Source organism: Chrysochloris asiatica, unplaced genomic scaffold, assembly GCF_000296735.1.
Source record: "Chrysochloris asiatica unplaced genomic scaffold, ChrAsi1.0 scaffold00007, whole genome shotgun sequence".
Taxonomy (NCBI): Eukaryota; Metazoa; Chordata; class Mammalia; order Afrosoricida; family Chrysochloridae; genus Chrysochloris; species Chrysochloris asiatica.
In genome coordinates this window covers 204,468-227,282 of record NW_006408525.1, presented here as the reverse complement: position 1 = coordinate 227,282, position 22,815 = coordinate 204,468, and the positions used below count along the sequence as shown (strand labels likewise).

At 37.7% G+C, this 22,815-nt stretch overlaps 1 protein-coding gene across 1 annotated transcript in view; it reads right to left on the bottom strand.

The window, feature by feature from the left end:
- The window catches only part of SUZ12 (SUZ12 polycomb repressive complex 2 subunit), a 59,847-nt gene extending 44,207 nt beyond the window's left edge, over nucleotides 1–15,640 (bottom strand). The window contains exons 1-4 of the mRNA XM_006832295.1: nucleotides 15,142–15,640; nucleotides 12,911–12,957; nucleotides 12,758–12,822; nucleotides 7,760–7,828 (exon numbers count right to left, since the gene is read on the bottom strand). Coding sequence (XP_006832358.1) covers nucleotides 7,760–7,828; nucleotides 12,758–12,822; nucleotides 12,911–12,957; nucleotides 15,142–15,415 — 455 coding nt within the window. The 5' untranslated portion in view covers nucleotides 15,416–15,640. The remainder of the gene's footprint in view (nucleotides 1–7,759; nucleotides 7,829–12,757; nucleotides 12,823–12,910; nucleotides 12,958–15,141) is intronic.
- Between the last annotated feature and the right edge of the window lie 7,175 nt (nucleotides 15,641–22,815).

Below are 22,815 nucleotides of genomic sequence, written 5' to 3'. Positions count from 1 at the left end.
CCCCCCCCCCCAGTGAGATGGACTGGCCAAGTGGCAGCACTGATGGACTCAAACTTGGCAACAATAGTGAGGCTGGCCCAGGATTGGGCAGTGTTTCGTTTTGCTGTGCATAAGGTCGCTATGAGTTGGTACAGACTCGATGGTACCTAACAACAACAACAATCATCAATAAGGAATCCTAGAAAGCCCTATGCAGGATCTCTGAGTCAGAACAGCACCTAACATCGTTAGTAAATATACTATATACAAATATACTATATACAATGCAGTGTGTCATTTGCTGACTTTATCATATGTGTAAGGTATATGTAATATTTACAACTCCCAAATATAAAGACTAGATTTATAAAAATACAGACAATAAAAGAAAATAATAATGAAAAGTAAAAAAAAAAAAGAGAGAAGTATTCAATTTACTTACAATCTACTTACAGCACAATCATCAGAATATAATCCCATCATAAATCAGGGAATGCCTGTACTGTAGCACTAGTAGTATTATTTACTTTATGGAAAATTTCTTCTAAACTTCAACTGTGAAATGCCAGAAACATTATCTTGCAATGATCTACTTTAGAAAATATTTCAAATCAGTGTTATTCAAAATGTGGTCTGCAGATTGATGTCATTAGGCAACCAGTTACCATTCTACAAGATAAGTTAAAAACTGAAAATGAGACTTCAGTATCATTCTAAAAAACAAAAGAAATTTAAAAAAAAAAAATCCTTTCACAGATTGTTGACAACACTGATTCAAATGGTACATTATATATTAAATGAGATAACCTGCACTTCCAGCCTACATAACAATACTGTTTCTTTTAGAAAAGCAATTGCAAATTTCAATTCACCAGCTTAAAAAAAAAAAGTTGGAAAAGTGGGCTGCTATGTACAACTTCCATTCTCCCACTAAAAGTAAACACTGATACGTACACAGAATACATACAGTGAAATAATGAGGCCCAGATGACTCATTTCATAGGTGACATCATCTGAGGAAAAAAGGTTTTCTTCCATTCTTGATTCATACTCCTCTCTTATGGTTACTGCATTCCCATTTTAATTGGTTAAGTTGAATCAGAGGAAGACAAAGAAAATAAACTTTAAGGTTGCTCAGGCCTTTATGTCTTAGGCTTTATACAGGATCTAGAACCTGGTGTGGCACTGTAGGATTAGCACTGGACGGCTAACCCTAGAGTGAGCAGTTCAAACTCACCAGACACTCCTTGAAAATGCTATACAGGATCACTGAATGGGAACTGACTTGATGGCACTTAGCAACAAAAACAAAGGATCCAGCTTACATGATCAGAATAACATATAAGGATCAGGCTCATCTATCCATATTTTCTCAGGAGCCAAGCAACATGGCAATAGGAAACTGGACAGGGAATTTGAAATTCGGGGATACTAAGTTTCAAAAATAAACATCTCACAGCTCTGAAGTAGTCTACTACTTTAAGTTCATAAGGGATTAACATTTTGAAACATGATTCACATAGGAACTTCACATTTTAAGAATGACCAGATCCCATAAAAGGCCACTAAATTTTCATGCTAGAAAGAGACCAAGATTAGTGCTTCTAATTTGCACACATGAGCAGGTATAAAGTTTCATTTTTTAGGTCATGACCGTGTTACCTCAAAATAAGACAAGTCTTTTGACAGCTATTTGGCATCTGCCCTCTTAAGATGCCAGCCACTCAACTTTTCTTACATGCTTAATTCTGAGATGTATAAAGCTGAGCAATCATTGATTACATCAAGCCCATTGTTTCAGAATCCAGGAACTCAAAAACATAGGGTTCAGACAAAAAACAGGAACATTTTGTAGTGAGAAGATATAGGTGAATGGGATAGTCTAGTAAATAAATCACTTTCTATTAGTATGGCAGAGAAAAAGTAATTATTATAAATCTAAAGATTATATAAGAAGGAAATTTCTTAAAATTTGTTTTCTAACATTTTGATTTTAAGAATTAGATATGTTCAGAGGCAAATGAAGAAGCTTCAGGAATAGATATATATTTTTTAAATTATGGCTCGGTTTCTGAATAAAGAATAGAACTAAAATTCAAGAGTGAAAATATGCTAATTTGAAAACCATTTCAAATAAATGTACAGTCAAAGACAAGATTGTTGGAAAAAAGAAAAGAGGACAATGAAATCTTACTGATGATGGAAAAGAAGTATATGACCAACTTAAGAACTAGCCTAAACTTTTACAAATGTAGATGAGTCTACAGAAGGGCAGGGGAAAAACCATTAATGCAATGCTTCTATTTAAAACTTAGGATGTTTAGAATAAAGACCAACATATTGAACTAGCCTGTAATACCCTGCATTATCTGGCCATACCCTAAAATGCTCCAGCCTCATCACATCACTCTTCTCATTCTCCCTAGTCAGCTATTTGAGCCTCTTGACAGCTCCTTAAATGACTTGATTAATACCCCCTTTACTTAGATCCATATGCCCGCTCATCCTCCTCCCCACTTCACTCCTACATAGTCATCTTTCAAATCTCAGGTAAGACTTCTCTGACCGATGTTGTTGTTGTTAAGTGCCGTTGAGTCGGTTCCGACCTATAGCGACCCTGTACATACCTATTCCTAAATCCAACACCTCAATCAGGAACTGGTTCCCCTACTTTGTATATTCACAGTCTTTTTATTCTTTCTTTCCCAGAACTTATTATAGTTGTTGCTGTTGTTAGATGCCATCAAGTCAATTCTAACTCACATAGACTCTATGTACGAAACAAGGCCTTGGTCCCTATACCATCATGAAGAAATATCAAACATCTTTCTCTGCTCTAGACACTAAGGTCCATAAAGGCAGCGTGTTCATCTGTTCTGCTAACCATTACATCTTCTAAGGCTTATTAGAATGACTGCCTCGAGGTATGTGAAGGAAGTGGGAATACCAGGGGTGGGGGTAAGAGATCCAGATCTCATTATATTATAAAAAGATGTTTAGAAAATATTACTGACGCCTAAACAGCCATGATGTGACACTACAGGATAAGCATCAGACTAGAAACTGTAAGGCTGTCAGTTCAAACCCACCCAGTTTGCCTCTGGAAACCTTATACAGGGTCATTATGAGCCTGAACCAACTCAAAAGCAAACAAAAACAAGTAATTTTAAAACTTACGTCATAATGTGCATGTGTGTGTGTGGGAGATCATGAATGGCACTTTGTCTTGTCAACCGAATACACAGGCTTTAACGTATTGAACTTATATGAGGGGCTTCAAAAAGTTGGTGGAAATGGAATTGAAAGAGAATGAAAGTATTCTACAAACTTTTTGAAGCCCCCCGATATTCCCTAGTTAAAAATTCTAGCTCAGGTAATGTTTGAAAGGACTTGTGCAGCTACTAACAGTGGGCCAGAAAAGTATAAGAAGCAAGGAAGCATTCTGCTTCTCTTTTGGCTCCACTGACACATTTCAGTCAATGGAGATATCCTCAGAAGTAAGCAGTTACTAAAGAGAGTTCCAAAATTGATTAAGACTGGGATCTTGCTAGGATGGAAAACTAACAAAAAGCAAGGAAGTTATTCTGTAAATCATAGTCCTTGCTCAGACTCACAAGAAACTCGAGTTTAAAAGAATATAAGGCATTTTACCAGACATGCTAGAAAAGAAAATAATTATGTTTTAAATTTATATAACCACACCAAAAAAGCCAAGAACAGACCACTGGAAGAGCCTAGAGTCTAGAAGTTAATTTCCAAAATTTGTTCATTGCTTTGGAGTTTACAGAAGCAACTCTGCAAAAAAAAAAAAAAGAAAAACAATACACCTAGATGATAGGCTCTATTCTAGAATTTAAGGTTACAAATGACAATTCTGGTATATTGTCATGAATTTAGTCCCATGTTTTGCTATTTTTTTTTTCTATCAACTCCTTCTCCTAATTAAATGTCCATAAATAACTCTGACTAGTAAGACAATTATATACATCTAGAATCTAAAATACATAAAATATCCTGAACATCAGCTTTCTTTTTAACAATGCTATGAATTTAATTTAGATTTAAAGTAAATACAAATGTCATAATTGCTTTTGGCATATGATTGATTTTATTCAGGGGCTTGAACACTGCTAGATAGATGGATAACAGATGGGTGGATGGATGGATGTTGTTGTTAAGTGCCACCGAGTCAGTTCTGACTCAGTGACCCAATATAGGGTTTCCAAAAAGTGGCTGGTGAGTTTGAACCTTGTGGTTCAAAATTATCTTTTGGTTGAGTGCTTATCCTACAGTGCCAACCAGGACTCTAGATAGATAGATGGACAGACATTACTCCTGGAATTGTGAAAATGAAATATATTGGGGTTTGGAATGAAGCTATTACAATTTGAAAGCGATGAAACATCACAAATTTTAGTGAAAGTCAGATACCCTTTGACGTGGAGATGAGAAAGAAGAGGAAGGGCTGGTTGGTCTGAAGTGTGGTGAGACCTGGGGATTCCTAAGCCCAGGGACAAGGACATAGCCATGGAGGGCTAGAGCAGAGAGTGAAGCATCTAGCTGATATGAACTGAGGGGAGACACACAAAAATGCACAAACTTGCAGATAGTACCCATTTGACCCAGCCTCAATGGCTTGATAATCAGAACTCAACTAGAGAAAGTAAACAATTTTTGATAAAGAAAATAAGTATAAATTGCTACAATTTGATGAACTTGACCTATACTTATGGATGTTTTTGTTGTCAAGTACCGTCAAGTCAGTTCCAACCCATAGCGAACTTGTATAGGGTTTCCAAGTGGCTGGTGAGCTTGAACTGCCGACCTTGAGGTTCAAACAACTTAGTCCAGCACAGTAACTCACAGCGCCACACCAGGACTCTACTTATGGATGTAGTAGCTCAAAATACCAACTAAGCGGGAAGGAGTCTTCACATCAAGTTATCAATCATATCCCTTCTGTATACAGAGTTGATAGGGACAAGCAACTTAGACATTGGCTACCTAAAATGAGGGGAAAATAAAGGCACAAAGTGACTGGTTTACAAGTTCTCAAGAGGAAATTTAGTTTAAGAGTGTGCGGGAAAGAAAAAAAAGAGTGTGCGGGTCAAGGTAAAAGTCCCCACTGAATAGTTTTCATCTTGTCTAGATGGGTCTGGTGAAGAGAGATGGGGATAAGATTATGACTCAACAGTAACTGTTATCATAATTGTCACAACTGTAAAGGTAGACGTTCTATAACAAAAAGGGGGGAGTAGTTAATCTTATATTCCAGGAACAGAGGACCCTAGGGCCATCAAAGGAGAAGAGCACCAGCGGAATGTGGGACCCTATCCAGAGATGGAGGCAGAGATGAGGACATGGAGAGAGAGAGCAGCTGAGGACCCTAAACTCATGGAAAGAGAAAGACTGAGTGCAGGCGGCCAGAAGGCAAGCTTGCAGAGTGTGCCCTTTGGTTGTTTAAATTATTATATATTCCTGAGTGTTTTGTGTACATCCCTCTCCCCCAAAAAAACAGAGGGAACAGAAGCAAATACTGTTGAATGATGATGCATGGAGGGGATTATAATCTTTGCAATGAAGCAATGAGTGTTAAACTGATGTACTCCCATGTAAACTATCACTCAATTCACAATAAAAACAACAAGTCTCTCAAATTACAACTGCTTGAACAAGTACAGGATCCAATCAAACTAAATGAGATCTCTATGTCTGAAATGGTACAGATTAAGAATGGAGGAAGAAAGATACTCCTGTATGTAATTTAAGATTTTGACTTCAATTAACGCCTTAGAACAAAGTTTTTTTTTTTTTCCCTCTTAGGAAGAATGTGACAACAGAATTTACAAGCAAAGTTTTACAGTTATATATTGATTGTAAAGGTATATCTGACAACTCTGTGAGAGATCATTTTAGTAGAATACCCAATTTTAGAAGCTAAATATACTGTAGTAAGTTATTTAGCTTACTAGTAAGTTACAAGTGTCTTGGGGTAGACTTCAAATGAAGCAATTTCCCAATTCATTTGAGTTTTTCTAGGAGCAACACACTGAGGCAAACATAGAAGATCCTGAGTGGTTGAAATGGACAACTCGCTGGTTCCAAGTGGACCCTAAGCATTAAAAATATTGCCTTACAAAATTACAAACAAATTTTACATAACCCTCTAATATTTCTGTGAGTTGTTTAACACTCCTGTTTTAGTACTGGCTTACCTATTGAATCTACTGGTTTAAAAGGAACTAAATATGTTGGGTGAGAGGTTGTTCAAAGAACATTGGCCAGTATAACCAACTTTCCTCACAACACATACACTAAGGTAGAAGTAATATTTCTCAAAGCTAATGTAGGGTTAACAGCAATGAAGGTAGAACTTTGATAGGAAAGATGAAGAAAAGGTCACATTTTCCTCTTCTTGGTTCATTCTTTCTTCTCATTTGGGACCACAGAAAGCATGGAGGGTAAACTAGTAAAATGGTGAGGAAAAAATAAGCAGGGAGTTTAAAGCTTAATAAAGACCCTGAGGAACCCAAGAGGTCTGTCTAGGGTAGGTGACCAGACAAAGATTTGGAACAGAAATTGAAGCAACAACAGAAAGTACATCCATTGGAAATATATGCGATCTTCTTTTTTAAGGTAATTCTTGGGCAGTGGTTGATAGACTAAATAAAGATTTGGGATCTAACTTTTAGTTTATTTATTAGTCGAAGACCGCCTAGATATGGAAATGCAAATTATACTCCAATCTTATAAGATTTTTAAGACAGAAAATTTTTAAGTGCGATTTTACAATTCAAAAAATAAAATCACCTAATTTAAAAGGCATTTAAACTATATATGACATAAACCTTTACTCAATTCACAATAAAAAGTTAAACAATAAAACAAAATATATATAATCTTATACCAGTCACTGTTAAAACAATGAGAAACCATGAACGAAGTATTGTTAATCCAGTATTTCACACAATCTTCAATGGAAATCCATTTTGGTAATTTTTCCAACTTCATTTTTAAAACCTAGGATTCTACAAGTATCCCTAAAAGTAGTCAATGAATGAACAAATACAACTTCAAGTTCCTGTTTTTCTTTAAAATCGTATTCAACTTTCTTTAGTATACATGTATCAGAGGATAAATGGAAGATAGTGCACAAAAAAGAGGGGAATCAGTACATGCAGCAATTAATTCTATGTATCATATTTGAAAACATACAGAAAGGTGAATCTGTCCAAAGGATCAAGTTTCTCATATGATCATGCAAAGAAGCATTTAAAAAATATAATGTTGGAAATATTCTGCTTTAAAGATTTAAATGACAGGAAGGACAGCTGTGGAAGAAGAAAGCCTCTCTCATTTCGAGATTACTCTGAAGATGATTACTTAAAAACAGAGAACATGATACTGTGAAACTAGCCACAGCACCTAGCAAACAGTAAGTGTACCAAAAATCAGAGTCTCACCTCTCCTTAGATGAAGTGGTAGCATTAAGACTAACTGCAGAATTAAGAGAGACTTTGATTCAAAATGCAAAAAAAAAATGGTAAAAAAGTAAATAAAAAGGCAGTTCCCTGAAATTGGAGGTGTTTAAGCTGAGGCTTAAAGACTCTCTTCCAGGAATGCTGCAGAAGAAATTCCTGATTTGTATATGAGTTTGGAGCAATTAAAGGTTCCTTTTAATTCCTTATTTATAGCAAGGTAATCACTAGAAAAATGATCACTATAAATTTTCCTCTTTCCTCAATTATATTACTTAATATAAACTGACAGGTTATCTTACCTATGAGATTCTTGCTCTCCTCTCATTTTCTCTACTTTTGATAACATATCATCAACTTTAAATGTTTTCCTGGAAGAAACAGATAAACAAAGTAATCACTTCTCAACTGGGAAAAGCAAATAAATTATACTTTATTGTCACTATAGTAGGTAAGATGGAAAACTGATTATTTTTAGTAAGAAAAATTAAGGGTAGTTAGCTACAACAATGAATACTTTTGAGAAAGTATGCTATAGTATAGCAGTTAAATCTTCACGCACCAAAGGTTCCCAGGAAACCTTTTATTATTCCCAACCCAGAGTGATTTCTCTTTACACATGGCATTTGGTTTATATTTATTTTAACATTTAGTTTCCTACATATGAAACTTATATAAATATTTTATTTATCCTACTAGATGATAAACTCCTGAAGGGCAGAGAATGCTTTTCTTTAAAGAAAACCATGTAGTTAGTGCTTGGCATGGTGCCTTGTACTAGGTAGGTATTCAAGCATCTGTTAAACTGAACCAAACAAATGCAGATTATATATATTTTGAAACATTTATACTCTACTTAAGTAACCTGACAAATATATATTGGTATCATTACATATACTGGTATCATCAGATAAAAATGGAGACCCTACAAAACATATCTAAAGTTTATAAGGTATTCTAAAAGATTATTATTCATTGGTTGACTATGTGCTGTGAATTCGGTTCCAACTCTTAGTGATCCTGTATAGCTTCCAAGGCTATAAATCCTTAAGGGAGCAGAAAGCCTCATCTTTCTCTCCCAGAACCACTGGTAGTTTCAAACTTCGGACCTTCAGATCAACAGACTGACTCGTAACCACTACACTACCAGAGCTCCTTCAAAGACTATTAGCAAAGCCTAAAGTTAAGTGAGGAGTCCTGGTGTGGCGCTCAACCAAAAGTCAGTTTGAACTGCAAGGTTAGTGGTCCAAACTCACTAGATGCTCCTTGGAAACCCTATAAAGGGTTACTAGGGGTCAGAACCAACTCAACAGTACTTAACAAGAAAGTGATAGTTCATATTTAAAGATGGTTCTTATTATCATGAAAAGATTTTGATATTTACAGGACAAGAACATGCCCATAAAATCATAATTTTTTCCCCTTAAATTGTTTATGAAAAAGTTTAAGAAAAAAAATTAAATCTTTAATTGGTAACAAATGTTTCTCTTTATACTAATATTTCTTTGAATTTAAGACTTTAAAAGATTAATGCATTCCACATTAATTTATTACCTTATAAAATTTAAACAGATACTAGAAATTACCATTTGCTCATTCCTCAAAGTTATTATATGTAATCAACTACTGTAACTAAAAACTACCAACAAGAAATGCTCATGTAAATACATTGCAGTAAAACACTGATAGAAAAAGTAAAATTGGTAAAGTTTGTGTTTCAAGTGAATGAGTACACTGTTAAACCTTTATTTCTTAAAAAAAAAAAAAAAAAAAAAGGCATCTCTTTACCTTTCCAGTTACTGAAACCTTCAATATTAAAATTTTATCCACTAGATCACAGTAAGACATACTCTATGAAGAATGGCAATGCATTTTCAATCGCCACAGATAAGAAAAGAAGAAAATGAAGGACTTTCACAGGTTAGTTACAGAGAACTTGTCAGTATAAATTTGAAAGGTTAGTATACTGGAGGGCTGTGAAGTTACTGAATCCTTCTAAGAATGCTTTCATGTATATATAATGATTAAGAAGAAATTCTATTTGTAGGAAGAAATGCAAGGCCATAAATCCCAAGGTTCACCTCTTCAACAAGAAGCTGTGCATAGAACAGAATATTAACATTTGAAATAGATGACATCACAAAAGCAACCCAGCCTTCCTTAGAAAACCAAAACACCATAGCCAACAACACAAAAGCAGACCCTCTCTCCGAACACCAAATATCTCTTTTCTTTAGAAAGGCGCTGCTATTCTCAGATTTAACTAAGGAAATAGTTATTATCAAAAACCATTACTTTTTAGTTGATACCGACTCATAGCAACCCCAGAGGATAGTGTAGAACCACCCCATAGGGTTTCCAACGCTATAATCTTATACAGAGTCCTGATGTGACACTGTAGGAATAAGCTCTGGACTGCTAACTACAAGGTCTGCAGTTCAAACTTACCAAAGCAGCTTCTCAGAAACACAAGGTCACTAGGAGTTGGAACCAACTCAAAGGCACTTAACAGTCTTACGGAACACAACTGCCCACATCTTTCTCCCATGAATAAGCAGTCAACCAAGTGAAAGGTCATGAAAAAGGAGAATTTTTTTCTTTTTTTAAATTCAAGCATTTTAAAAGTTAATTTTCATGGGAGGATTAAGAAGCAGATTCAATAAAAGGTGTCTTTCTCCTCACCTATATTTTCCAAATCATACCCAATGACATCAAGTAGATTCCAACTTATAGTCACCCTATGTAGGATTTCCGAAGCTGTAAATATAAGAGTAGAAAGCCTCATCTTCCTTCTGCAAAGCTGTTACTGACTTTGAACTGCAGACCCTGAGGTTAGCAGCTCAGTGTTTGTCCTACCATGTCACTAGGGTTCCTTAGTATAGTATTAGCCTGTAAAATCTTAAAACTTCTATTAACTGAGACTAGAGTATACCATGAGTTTAACAAATATACCAAAATTATTACATACAACTGAAATGCATGTCTTCAAAGGGAATGTCAGGCTTATTTCCAGACTAGGTAGAATATTATCGAAATCCTGAAAAAGTTCCAAAAACACTTTGAACAAAAGGTACTACTATCACTGGACCAAATGTGCCACCTTCCCAAGTCACCACCTACTTTAAAGAGGACTCATTTGAAGATAAAAATTGTAGTATGTTAAAAATCAGTCTTATACTATAGGTCAGGCAAATAACAAAAGAAGTAATTTCTTTACATAATAAACTAACTGGAGTGAGATTTATATATTTCTTAGCTGCTAAATTACTTCAAAATGCCCCAAAGCTAAAATCTCCTGAACGGCAATAATTCAGAAAACAGTTTCTACTATCAAACTTCATAATTCAGAAAATAGTTTCTACTATCAAACTTCAAAACTGTCTCCTTTTGGTGGACAACAGAAATGTATCTTACAAAGAGACATGGCAAGAAACTGATGAATTTTAAATAAGTACTTTTTAATTCATTTATAAATTAACTTAAACTTACTTTAAAATAGGACTCCCGGTGTGTGGTGCTATAGGATAAGAACTGACTGCTAACCACAAGGTTGGTGATTCAAACCTACTAGTCATTCTTCAGAAACCCCAGATAGGGTCACTGTGAGTTGGAACCGACTCAATAGCACTTAACATTTTTAATAACAACTTTTAAAATTAAAATCAGGTTGCATCATAAAATAACTTAATCGTCTTCCATATTAAATATACTTAAATGACAGGGAAAAAATTGACTTCTAAATCATTATTATTATATAGATCAAGGGACTGAGAACTACATAGGCCATGGTTCCAATCCAGCCTACCAATTGTTTTTGTACAGCACATGAGCTAAGAGTGGTTTTTACAGATAAACATTTGTAATCCATTTGCTAGGAAATGACAACATAATTGCTTGCTAATGTCTGTATCACAAAAAAATTATACTAAATTATTATTATGTTTTTAATTTCATCAATAAAAAAATTTGTTCTCTGCACTGAAGAATAAGTACTGGACCACAAGGTCAACTTGAACCACAAGGTGATAGTTCAAACCCACCAGCCATTCCTCAGAATCCCTGTAAGCTGGGACCAATTCGACGGCACTGAACAACACCTACATAACACCTTCAATTTTGCCTTCTGGCCCACAAGTTTAAAATATTTTTATTATCTGGTCCTTCATAAAAAAAAAAAAGTTTGCTGAACCCTGGCAACAAATAGAGCTGACAGATTTAATTCTGTTGCTTAATCCATCATCTCTTTCCTAGCTACCAAGGTAGTTGGTAAGTTTTATGTATTAAATACAATGCTCTTTCTCTAGATTCAGAAAGAATGCCAGAAGTTTTAAACATTTAAACCTTCAAAAGACACCTAGATATAAAGTTCAACTATGTCTTGCTCCAGAAAAAGTAACGTAAAGGTTGGCTCCATAGCTCAGGGGTTAGAGAACTGGTCTTATAAAAAAAGTGATGCCTATTTAATAACTAGTAAGAATATCAGGCTGTGAACCTTAAGGTCAGCAGTTCGAAACTATCAGCTGTTCCACGGGAGAAAGATAAGGCTTTCTGCTCCCATAAAGATTTACAGACTCGGAAACCCTGTACAAGGTCGCTATGAGTCAGAACCAACTCCACGGCACATAAATAACCAACCAACCAACCAACCAACCAACCAAAGAATATCCAAAGTTGTTTATTGAGCTAGTCAAATACTTTTACTATGTCAAGACTAAAATAACACCAAAACTGAATGCTAAGTAGAAAAAATTTGCTTCTTTAAATATAAAGTTGTTCACTTGATATGCTCAACAAATATAAGCTTGCATCTAGGACAAGAAATCTGGCATTCTATATATTATTACATATGGTGAAGTGTTAAATGCTACATAAGAAAACATAAGTATTACCCTACACTTCCAGACTCCACTTTCAGACCAGAAGAATAAGTCTTGTTTTTAATAACATTCATCCTATTGACTTCATAAAAATCATCATCAAATATATCACATGAAACTTTCTGAACCTGTCTTTATGGGAGCTAATTCTTTATTGCTAGGCACATAAAACACTGTTATATACTAGCAGCATAAGAAAAAATACTCTTTTCATTCATTTTACTACTGAAATTTCTATAAGGAAAAAAATTTGGTAATAAATCAGGATTCACAAAAATAGCATCAAAGACTGCTATACAACTAATTCAATCATTCACTCTTCCATCTCAGTTTTCACATTTAATCTTTTATTAGAAATAGTTAAAGTTAAAACAGAACTTTAACATGCTTTGATCAGTTTAAAATAAGATTCATAAGATGTACCTTTTGATGTTTGTTCTGGAGTTTCGATGAGACATGTAAGTAAGAGTTCTGTGCAAAAATATTGGCTATAAGAAAAAGTTTTAAAAATATTAAAATTAAATAACAATGTAGTTTTAAAGAAAAAAATTACACTAAATTTATTTGATTACTTACCGCTATGAGATTGCGAGTTCGAAGAAATCTATATATCTGTGTTGGTTCTGGGTAACAGGGAACAAAATTCAAATATTATCTAAATTTATTTATCACTTAATTTGTCAGAAAAATACCAACCCAGGCTGTGTTATCACCAATATAAACTGATCACTTGTTATATGGAAATCATGTACTAAATAATATCTCCAGGAAATTAATATGCACAGTAAAATCAAAATACATTAGACTTATGACATCCATTCACAAAATGCATCTAGATTTATTTAAATATAAAGTTCTCTACAATCTTGTCCTTAACCTTGCATTTCTACCATACCTATTGCTCAAACTAATCTATGTGCAGACTTGAACAGTAGCTAAATTTAACTAACTTACTTATAACTCATCCCCCCCCAAAAAAAACAGCTAAAATGAGGTAGTCACTAAAAAAATCATTTTTTGATGCCAAATAAAATTTTCATTTAGTTGATTTTTAAAATTTGAATAGTAGCCAGCCAAAATAGGATGAAACTTTTCCTAGATGTCTTACTACAGATGTTATATCAGTATTAGACACTTGGGCCACAACGTGACTGTAGCTAAAACCTTCAACATTTATTTCTAATTAGTGTTTAAATTAATATCTATTTTGCTCAGTGTAAATATTTACCTCAATACATGAGTAAAACTTCAACACATTTTTTTAAAGCAATTGACAGGTTCTCAAAGAAATCTTTTAATACTGAATAGTTAAAATTAAATTTGCTATGATGGAAAATATTTTATATGCATATATCGCAGTACATTAGTGAACCATTAGTATCACTTGTTTTACTAAAGCACCAAAATGAACTATGAGTAGCTATATTAATATGTAATTAAAGCATCTAAATGTCCCAGAAACTAACATCTGTATTAGAGAATCAAGTTTGTGACCAGATTGAGCGCTTAGTGACAGCTGATGTCGCTGAAGTGGACTCATCAAAAAGCAAACACTTAAAACTTTCTTGGAGGATGTCTTCCAATAACATTTAGAAAGAATTTTCAAAATTCCCACCTAATCTTCAATTTGTTTCGTTTTAATTCAATTCAAATTAAAAAGTGGTAACTTTTACAGAGGATTAGAAACGTATGTTTGTCATAGTTCTCCACCATATTCCCAATGAAAGCATCTCCAGGTTTTTTTAAAGTAATATAAATAAAAATAAGAATAACACGAATTTCTCTCAAGTAGGTTCAATAATCACTTCAGTAAAAACTGAAATTCCTTCCATAAAGTTTCAATTATAATTTCATGAAGTCGAAACGAGAGAGAACTAAGGTAGGGTATCAGACGTTTGTTAATACGTCTTTCCAAGCACAGCTGATACCATGCCCTAGCATATGCCACGGTAAAATTGTAAATAAAGACGTTCAGTGGGAGGGTTGGGTTGATTCAAGTTTATATAAGATACTCCAGAGATCACTCAAACTAAAACATCCACAATCAAATAAAAAGGAAAACAAGGAGGGTGCAACATTCATTAAAGAACAGGATTTATTTATCGAGTCACGATGCTTTTTGATAAGTTCCATTGTCTGTTTCACAAGACAGTGGTCTTCCCTTTCCAAATAAGTCAGTTTCACGCCCGAAACCGACCTGAAAAACCTAAACTGACGAAAGGAAGACGTCCCGGACTGAGGCCACCAAAGGGATTGGCTCAAGAGCAGGAAAGGCGCTTAAGCACTCCTCGTGTCTCAGTTTCGGTACCCAGAAAATGGGCTGAGAGATTTGAAAGATCCGAAGCCTCAAAAGGTGCGGTGTTAAAATGCGGCACCAAGTTCGTGCGAAGGCATTTCAAACTCCCGGCAATTTGGCTGGTCTCACCACACCGATCCCTTCACAGGCTTCATTTTGCTTCTCAAAACCTAACCACCAAACCCCTCGTACTTCTAAGAGTCCGAAAGGCGAGAAGAAAACAAGAACTCGTCCCCAGAATCTGACTGCATCTTCGGTCTGAAAGCAGCCGGCTCAGAACATGGAGCCCCGGAGCCTAAGAGTCAAGATCCTGCCCCGGACCCCCTAGCCCACCTCCCCAAAAGGCCCGAGACTTCAGGTCTCCTTAAAGCGCAAACCCGCCTCTATTTCTCCCTCCACTCCCCAATCAAGTGGACACCCGGTGAGGAAGGGGGGCCCGAGAGGAGAGTCCCGTCTCCCCAAAGCTGGAATAGGTGGCGAGCCTTCCCCTCAAAGACCCGTCCACACTCACTCTCAAAGGCCTGGAGGAAAAGCTCGTGGTCAGCCTGGACGTGCTCCATTTTCGGCTTCTTCACCGGTAACACCGCGGCCCCAGCCGCTGCCGCCGCGGAGGACGACGACGAGGCCGAGTAACTGCCGCCGCCTCCACAGCCCCCGCCGCTGGATTTGCCGCCCGAAGCAGTCGCCGCAGCCACGGCCGCCGAACCCCCGAAGCCACCTCCCCCGGACCCCGCGCTGGGCCCCGAGCCGCCCCCTCCCCCACCGCCGTGCTTCTGAGGCGCCATCGCGGTTCCTGCCTCCTCCCCCCGCCAGCTACCCGCCGGGCGGCCCCGGAGAGTAAGCGCCTGCGATACAAACCGCTCGCCCCAGCAGGCTCCGGCGGACCGAGGGGGGAAGGAGGAGAGAGGGGAGGAGAGGGGAAGGGAAGGGAGGAGGAGAGGAGGGAAGGAGGGAGGCTTAAAAAAAAAAAAAAAAAAAAAAGTGTCTCCTCCTCACAGCCCCGCTCTGCTCCCGAGGCCGCTCACCCTACCCTAGCCTCGCTCCGCCTACCTCCCCCGCCCGGCGCTCTGATTGGCCAGCGGGAGCGCGCGCCGCCCGGCCACTCAGCCCGTTGGCCCGCGGATTGCCCCGTCAGTCACGCGGAGGCGCTTCTCCAGGAGGCCCGGCTTGGTTGGCCCGTGCGCGCTGCCGATCGCGGGCCCGGCCGCCTCTTTGAACTGAATTCGCGGGAAAATTAGGGGTCGGAACGGCCTTCCTGCTGGCCCCAGTGCATTATGGGGAGAGAGGGACCCAGCGAGCGGATTAGGGAGCCGTTTCTCGCCCTCCGAGCGTTGGCAGTCACCGCCCCCAGGGGGGCACAGGACCCCTGAAGAGAGGCGGGCCTCTGAGGACCTGGGGGTGAGGGGCTTGTTAAATGAACTGAGAGTTCATTATGGCTCATCGAGTCTCTAACTTCACTGGAAGGACTCTCCGTGGGGGTTGGTGTGCCCACGTCGGAGTGGCTTCATATCTGAGGGGATTCCAGAGCCGGAGTCGCATCCCCTGTCCCCAAGTCTCCACGTGCCTAACGCCACCCATAGCCAAATCCCACCCAGCAAAACCCTTGAGCGGATCCGGTGCTGCCGGAGAGTTAGCACTTTCCTCTCGGACGCGATGTGGCTCCATCAAAGGGACCGATGTACATTATGGAAGGGATTTCATATAGCAGTGAGGAACCTTTCTGTAGGTGTTACTGAAATCGTGGCTTCTCCACACGATGGAAACAAAACCTAAATATTTGATGGGTTTTCCCCCAGACGCTATACGAGTGACTAGAGGGATAAACTGGTGATTTCTTTAAAGTTCATTAGCGCTTCTTGAAAACTTTTTTTTTCTGTCTTTCTCTGTCTCAAAAATTTAAGAGGGTGTGTTTTTGCGGGTGTGGCTTAAAAATTAGATGCATAGGCCTCAATTTGTCTTCTAATACAAAGGTAGTTTTGGAATGGATCGTATGTGCTTAAAGATAGGAATTTCAGGTTTAACTAGAGGATCTCTAAGGGTGTCCCCTTCAATTCAAATCCTGTGATGGCTTGTATTTCATTAAAATGCCACATCTTCATACATCCCAATCGATAAACTTACAAGTATTTCATCTTTATAGTTGCCTGCCAAACAGTTTATTTACAAAACAATGATCTTTGGAATCATTATTCGAGTTGTTTACAAAATAAGCATCACTGACTGACTTTATCAAAGCGTTCCTATGATAATTAAGAACAAATGATTCCCTTAGTATAATGTTGGGCATTTCAGGTACTCATCTGAAATTGTGTATACCTTTTGCTGAGAAGTACATACAGCTTAGGGTTTTGGGGTGTGGCAGATGAGTTTGAACTGCCGACTTTGTGGTTAGCAGTCCAGTGCTTAACCTACAACACCACACCGGATAAATGATTGTTGTTGTTGTTAAGTACCGTGGAGTCAGTTCTGACTCATAGGGACTCTGTACAGGGTTTCTGAGGCTGTAAATCTTAACAAGAGCAGAAAGCTTCATCTTTCTCCTGCGGAACAGCTGGTAGTTTTGAACTGCCGGCTTTGAGGTTAGCAGCCTGATTCATAACCACTACGCTACCAGAGCTCCTTGGATAAATGATTAGACAGAAAAAAAGTTTGTTTTCTTGTTATACTAATCTCTGCTATGTATATTTTTAAATTTCTACCCACAAAAGGAGATCTTTTTTTCTTTTTAAAATTCTGAAATAAGGTTTCTCTGATTAATGCCACACCACAGAGGCTTATGGGTGTTTAGATCTTAGTAAACTACTTGTCTTCAGCTTTACAGAATAGAAAAAGATTTCAGTAATTCTGTCAGGGCCTGGAGAATTAAATCACACTAAGGAGCTCTGGTAGCGTAGTGGTTACGAATCAGGCTGTGAACCTCAAGGTCAGCAGTTCAAAACTACCAGCTGTTCCGCAGGAGAAAGATGAAGCTTTCTGCTCCTGTAAAGATTTACAGCTTCAGAAACCCTGTACAGGGTGGCTATGAGTCAGAACCAACTCCACGGCACATAACAACCAAGCAAATCATAAAATATCAAGTTATAAACCAGAACGCTGATTTGTTAATTAACTAGTAAATGAACCACATTCACATTTCATATGCATGTGCAAGTTGGACAATGAATAAGGAAGACCATAGAAGAATTGATGCATTTGAGTTATGGTGTTGGAGAATATTAAAGATACCATGGACTACCAGAAGAACAAACAAATCTGTCTTGGAAGAAGTACAACCAGAATATTCTTTAGGAGCCAAGATGGCCAGACTTTATCTCTCATACTTCGGACATATTATCAAAAGGGACCAGTCCTTTGAGAAGGACATCAAGCTTGGTAAAGTGGAGAGATGGATAAAAAGAGGGAGGCCTCAACGAGATGGATTGGCACAGTGGCAGCAGTACGGACTCAAGCTTAGCAGCAATTGTGAGGATGGCTCAGGACCAGGTGGTGTTTGTTCTGTTGTACATTGGGTCGATACTGATGCTGGGGCACTAACAACAACAATCATGTGTACAGGGATGTTTCTTAAGGGGTGGGAGCTGGTAGAGTAGGAGAAAAAAAAGCCTAGTTATACATTATTATAAATCCTTGATGAACAGAGAAATGAAACTAAGTGAGTTGGAGTGTTCTTAAAGGGTGTTGCTATTAAGTGCTGTCAGTCCCATCAGACCCATAGCCACCCCTATATGTAGGTTTCCGAGTGTTTGAACTGTCAATCTTGTTAGCAGTGCAGTGCTTATCCTACAGAGTCATACCAGGAATCTTCTTAAAGGGTATTTCATTGAAAAACTCCGTGGTATCATCGTTTGCTTGGACGGGAGCATGGTCTATGTACAGCAGCTAACCAGTCATGAGAATGAGAGCCAGCCATGCTGTGAGTGTGCTAGAAACCAACAACCAATCAAAATTGTCTCTGAGTCAATTCCGACTCATAGCGACACTGTAGCTTTGGTAGTATAGTGGTCACAGTCGGGTTGCTAACCTCTAGGTCAGCAGTACGACACTACCAGCGTTCCCCAAGGGAAAGATGAGGCTTTCTGCTCCCGTAAGGATTTACAGCCTCGGAAACCTTAAGCAGGGTCGCTATGAGAACCGATCCACCAGCACACCACCACCAACAGACCACCAGGACAGAGTAGAACTGCTCATAGGTTTTCCAAGACTTTAATCTTCACTATGGAGTCCTGGTGTGGGGCTGTGCGTTAATGCCCTGCTGGACTGCAAAGTCGGTTTGAACTGCAAGATCAGTGTTTCAAGCTCACCAGCCGCTCCTCACAAACCTATGCAGGGTCACTCTGAGTCGGAACCAACTCGAGAGCACTTAACAACAGTCTTCACTATGCGTCAGATGGCCACACCTTTTTCCCTCCGAGAAATTGGCTGGTTGGTTCCAACTGCTGACATTTTGGTCGACAGCCGAGCACTTTAACCACTGTGCCACTAAGACTCCTTATGTGAGATATTGTTAAGTGTCTGTTAAGTCCTTCCTTCTCTCCTCCCTCTCTTCACCTTTCCATCTGTCCACAGCAACCCGGGTAGGGTTTCCAAGGAGGAATAGTTGGTGAGTTTGAACCGCTGACCTTGTGATCCAGTGCTTGTCCTACAGAGCCACACCTGGAGTTCTTGAAAACATATTTGTTGCTATTGTTGTTGTTAAGTGCTGTCACTCATCCTGACCCCTGTATAGGGTTTCCGAGGAGCTGCTAGTGCGCTTGAACCATCGACCTTGCAATTCAAACTAATATTGTGACCCCGTGCTTATCATACACAGAGGTACACCAGTACTCCATGGATGACATATAGCTGTAACAAATTCCCACTTTTTGGATTTTTCTTTGTCCAAAATGTCTGTAGATTATTAATATCTCAGAAAAGTTTGAATTAATTAAGGGAATATTTTAGTTACATGATTGTCTTTTTAATCAGATTTTATTGTATAGGTAAATACTTATAGATCATTTCAGAATTGTTCACTTCTGTGGCTAGCTTATTTTGTGTTTCATTTCTAAATTGGTCAGTGGCAATTATTTGAGACAGCTCCAATTTACTGACAATAACATGTATGTATTTATTCCCCTATCTCACACTGAATTTGAATTTTTTTGTTTGTTTTTGCCTTCAGGGTATACCTGTAAACTATTAAAAAGCAAAGGTTTCATCAATTTCTTTTATTTTTCTTGGCAAAGTACTAGATATATTTACAAGGAAAGAAGAATTACAATCGTTTTAATACTTTAAAGTTGTCAGTATGTTTTTATGTACATTATCTCATTTTTCACTAAGACTTTATGATACAAATATTCCCATTTTACAGCTGAGAAAATTGAGAGGTTAAGTGAATATAGTTCACTTGGTAGCAGAACTAGGATTTGAACTCATGTTTTCTAACTCCAATTTCTATGCTGTTTTGCAATCAGAATAGTTATCCTTAGTAGAGTACCTTAAGCTGAATGTCTTTAAGTTTGTTTATTTGTTTGAAAAAATGAAAGCTACTTAGGTTCCCTTACCAAAACAACAAAAAATAATTTTGTATGCCTCCCTCTACCTCACCATTATCCACCCATAATTCTTACCCCATTTTGTCTTACATAGACTTCTGTGCTGGAGTTTAAAGTCTTTTTTTGTGTGTGTAATGGTCTCCCATGGTAGTGAGAACTAACAATCTCTTATTTTAAAGGTATAATTATAAAATATATAGGATTATAAAGGAAACCAATTATGATAAATTTGACTATCAAAATAGTCAAAGAAAAAAGTGATGTGGGTGTTTCTTTATGAATGTACTAAATAAGATTTAGCAGCGGGTCATTCTGATAACTATCATCATTTCAAAGTAATGATGAGGGTAAACAATATTTTAAGGTACCTGCAAGAACTGTAATATGATATGGAAATATCTGTGATCTCTCTTGGTAACAAAGCCACAGGCACTGCTACCCGCATTATTGTGATTTGTTGCCTATATTAGTAGTTGAAGGAATGCTAAATTTCATTTAGAGGTTGGTGAAAATAAGGATGCAAGTTTTTACTATTCCTAGTTCATAATCAAGTTACAAACCCTTATAACAGCAGGTCTTTTTATTTCTACTCCTCTGAAAACTCCTGAGGCAGGAATGATGGATGATTTGCCTTAGTGACCAAGATGTCTATCACAGGGTTCATCTAATGCGTCCTGATGGCGGAGGATGGCCACCAGTTCACAAATACAATACTAGTGATGAAAGCTTCCTATGTGCCAGGAAATATTTTAAGTTTTTAATATCTTTAACATTTTTAATTCATTCAAATCTCATGTCAGCTCTCTGATGTGGGTCATATTGTTATCCCCATGTCATAGATGACAGTCTGTCTTCCAGAGTTCTCATTCTTGACCCATCATACCATGAAACTAGATGGTTTTCGCAACATAAAATACCATACATGTCATTTCTGGGCCAAAATAGTATTTGTAAATATTGCCTCTGGTGTGCTGGAATAAGTAATCACTAATGTTAAATACATTTGCCAAGAAATAATGTTGATATGAATATTCTCCTTTCCCATCGTCATCAATTTAAATTGAGAGCCAAGATTATTAAATTAAGACAATGAAAGATATATCAGGAAAAAAATATGTTTAAGTCTTGCTTTGAGGAAACTAAAAAGGTATGTTTGTCTATAGGTGCTCTTAAAAATCAAATTTGATTTAAAAAAAGAATGGCCTCCTAAGTAAAAAGAGTAATGATCTCTCTAATAAAGGAATATATGAAAGTACACTTTGAGCAGTCCTATTTGCAACTTCAAATTTTCACTCATTTTTCATTCTTTTGTTTAGAAAAGAAAAACATGAGAACCATAAAACATTCACGGTCTATTATCACCATAATAATAAATCACTGGTTTGTATTTGTGTTTATTTAGAGTTAAGTACACATAATAAGGATGGTAGTAAGACATAGTTAGAACCCTTGAGACAAGAAGAAACCTGACACTAATAACCTAGGGAGCAAAAAAAAAAAAACACCTGAGCCAAATGGGAAATTTCTAAACCTGAACCTGGGAGGCCTACATCTGAAGACAGCTATTATGTACGTTTTTAAAACTACTACACAAGTTTTTTTATGCTTCATTTTAAACCCTAGGGGAAGTAGATTCCTGTTTATTGAGCAGGCTGTGCATACAACAATCATAAGCTAGTTTCTATCATCAAACCCTCTATTCACATGTGAACTGAAGCTCAAAAAGATTAAGGAACTCTCCCATCATGCCACAGATTATAACTGGAAGAGCTGGGGTTTGAATCTGGTTACAAAGGACTCAAAATCCCATTTGTGTTTTCCAGTACAACAGAGGTAGGTATTCAAACTATCTTCCTGAAAGCTTCAGTGCTACTTTGCAGGGAGAGGATGAGGCCGCAATATAGTGAACTCCATATCCCCTACTCTATTTCAATCTGAGCTATACTGCTTTATCTGATTTACAATGTCTTAAAGAAACAGTTCTATTTATTTTTTTTTTTTTTTTAATTTTTGGAAGCAACCACATTACACTGTGCTGCCTTCCCAAATCTGATTCTGGGTTGTTATTTTTAGATGTCTTCAAGTTAGTTTCAACTTATAGTGACCCCATATAAAATCCAAAGGATTTTCTTTGCAGTAATTGGTTGCATAGTGGGTTACATGTTGGGCTGCTAACTGCAAGGTTAGCAGCTCAAATCTACTAGCTGCTCCTCAGGAAAAAGATGAAACTTTCTACTCCTGTAAAGATTTAGACTTGGAAAGCCTATACAGGGTCACTATGAGTCAGAACCGGCTCAGTGGTACACAACCACCACCACCACCACCATCACCACCACCAATCTTTACAGGGGCAGACCAGTAGGTCTTTCTCCCTTGGAGTTACTGGGTGGTTTCCAATTGGAACCGCCATCCTTTTGGTTAGCAGTTCAGCACTTAATTGTTGCACTATCGGGATGCCTATGTTCTGGGCTATGGTGGTGGTAGTGTGCCATGGAGTCAGTTTGACTCACAGTGACCCTGTATAGGCTTTCGAAGTCTGTAAATCTTTATGGGAGCAGAAAGCCTCATTTTTTTCCCCATGGAACAGCAGTTTCGAACTTCTGACCTTGAGGTTAGCAGGCTGACTCGTAACCACTACGCTGCCAGAG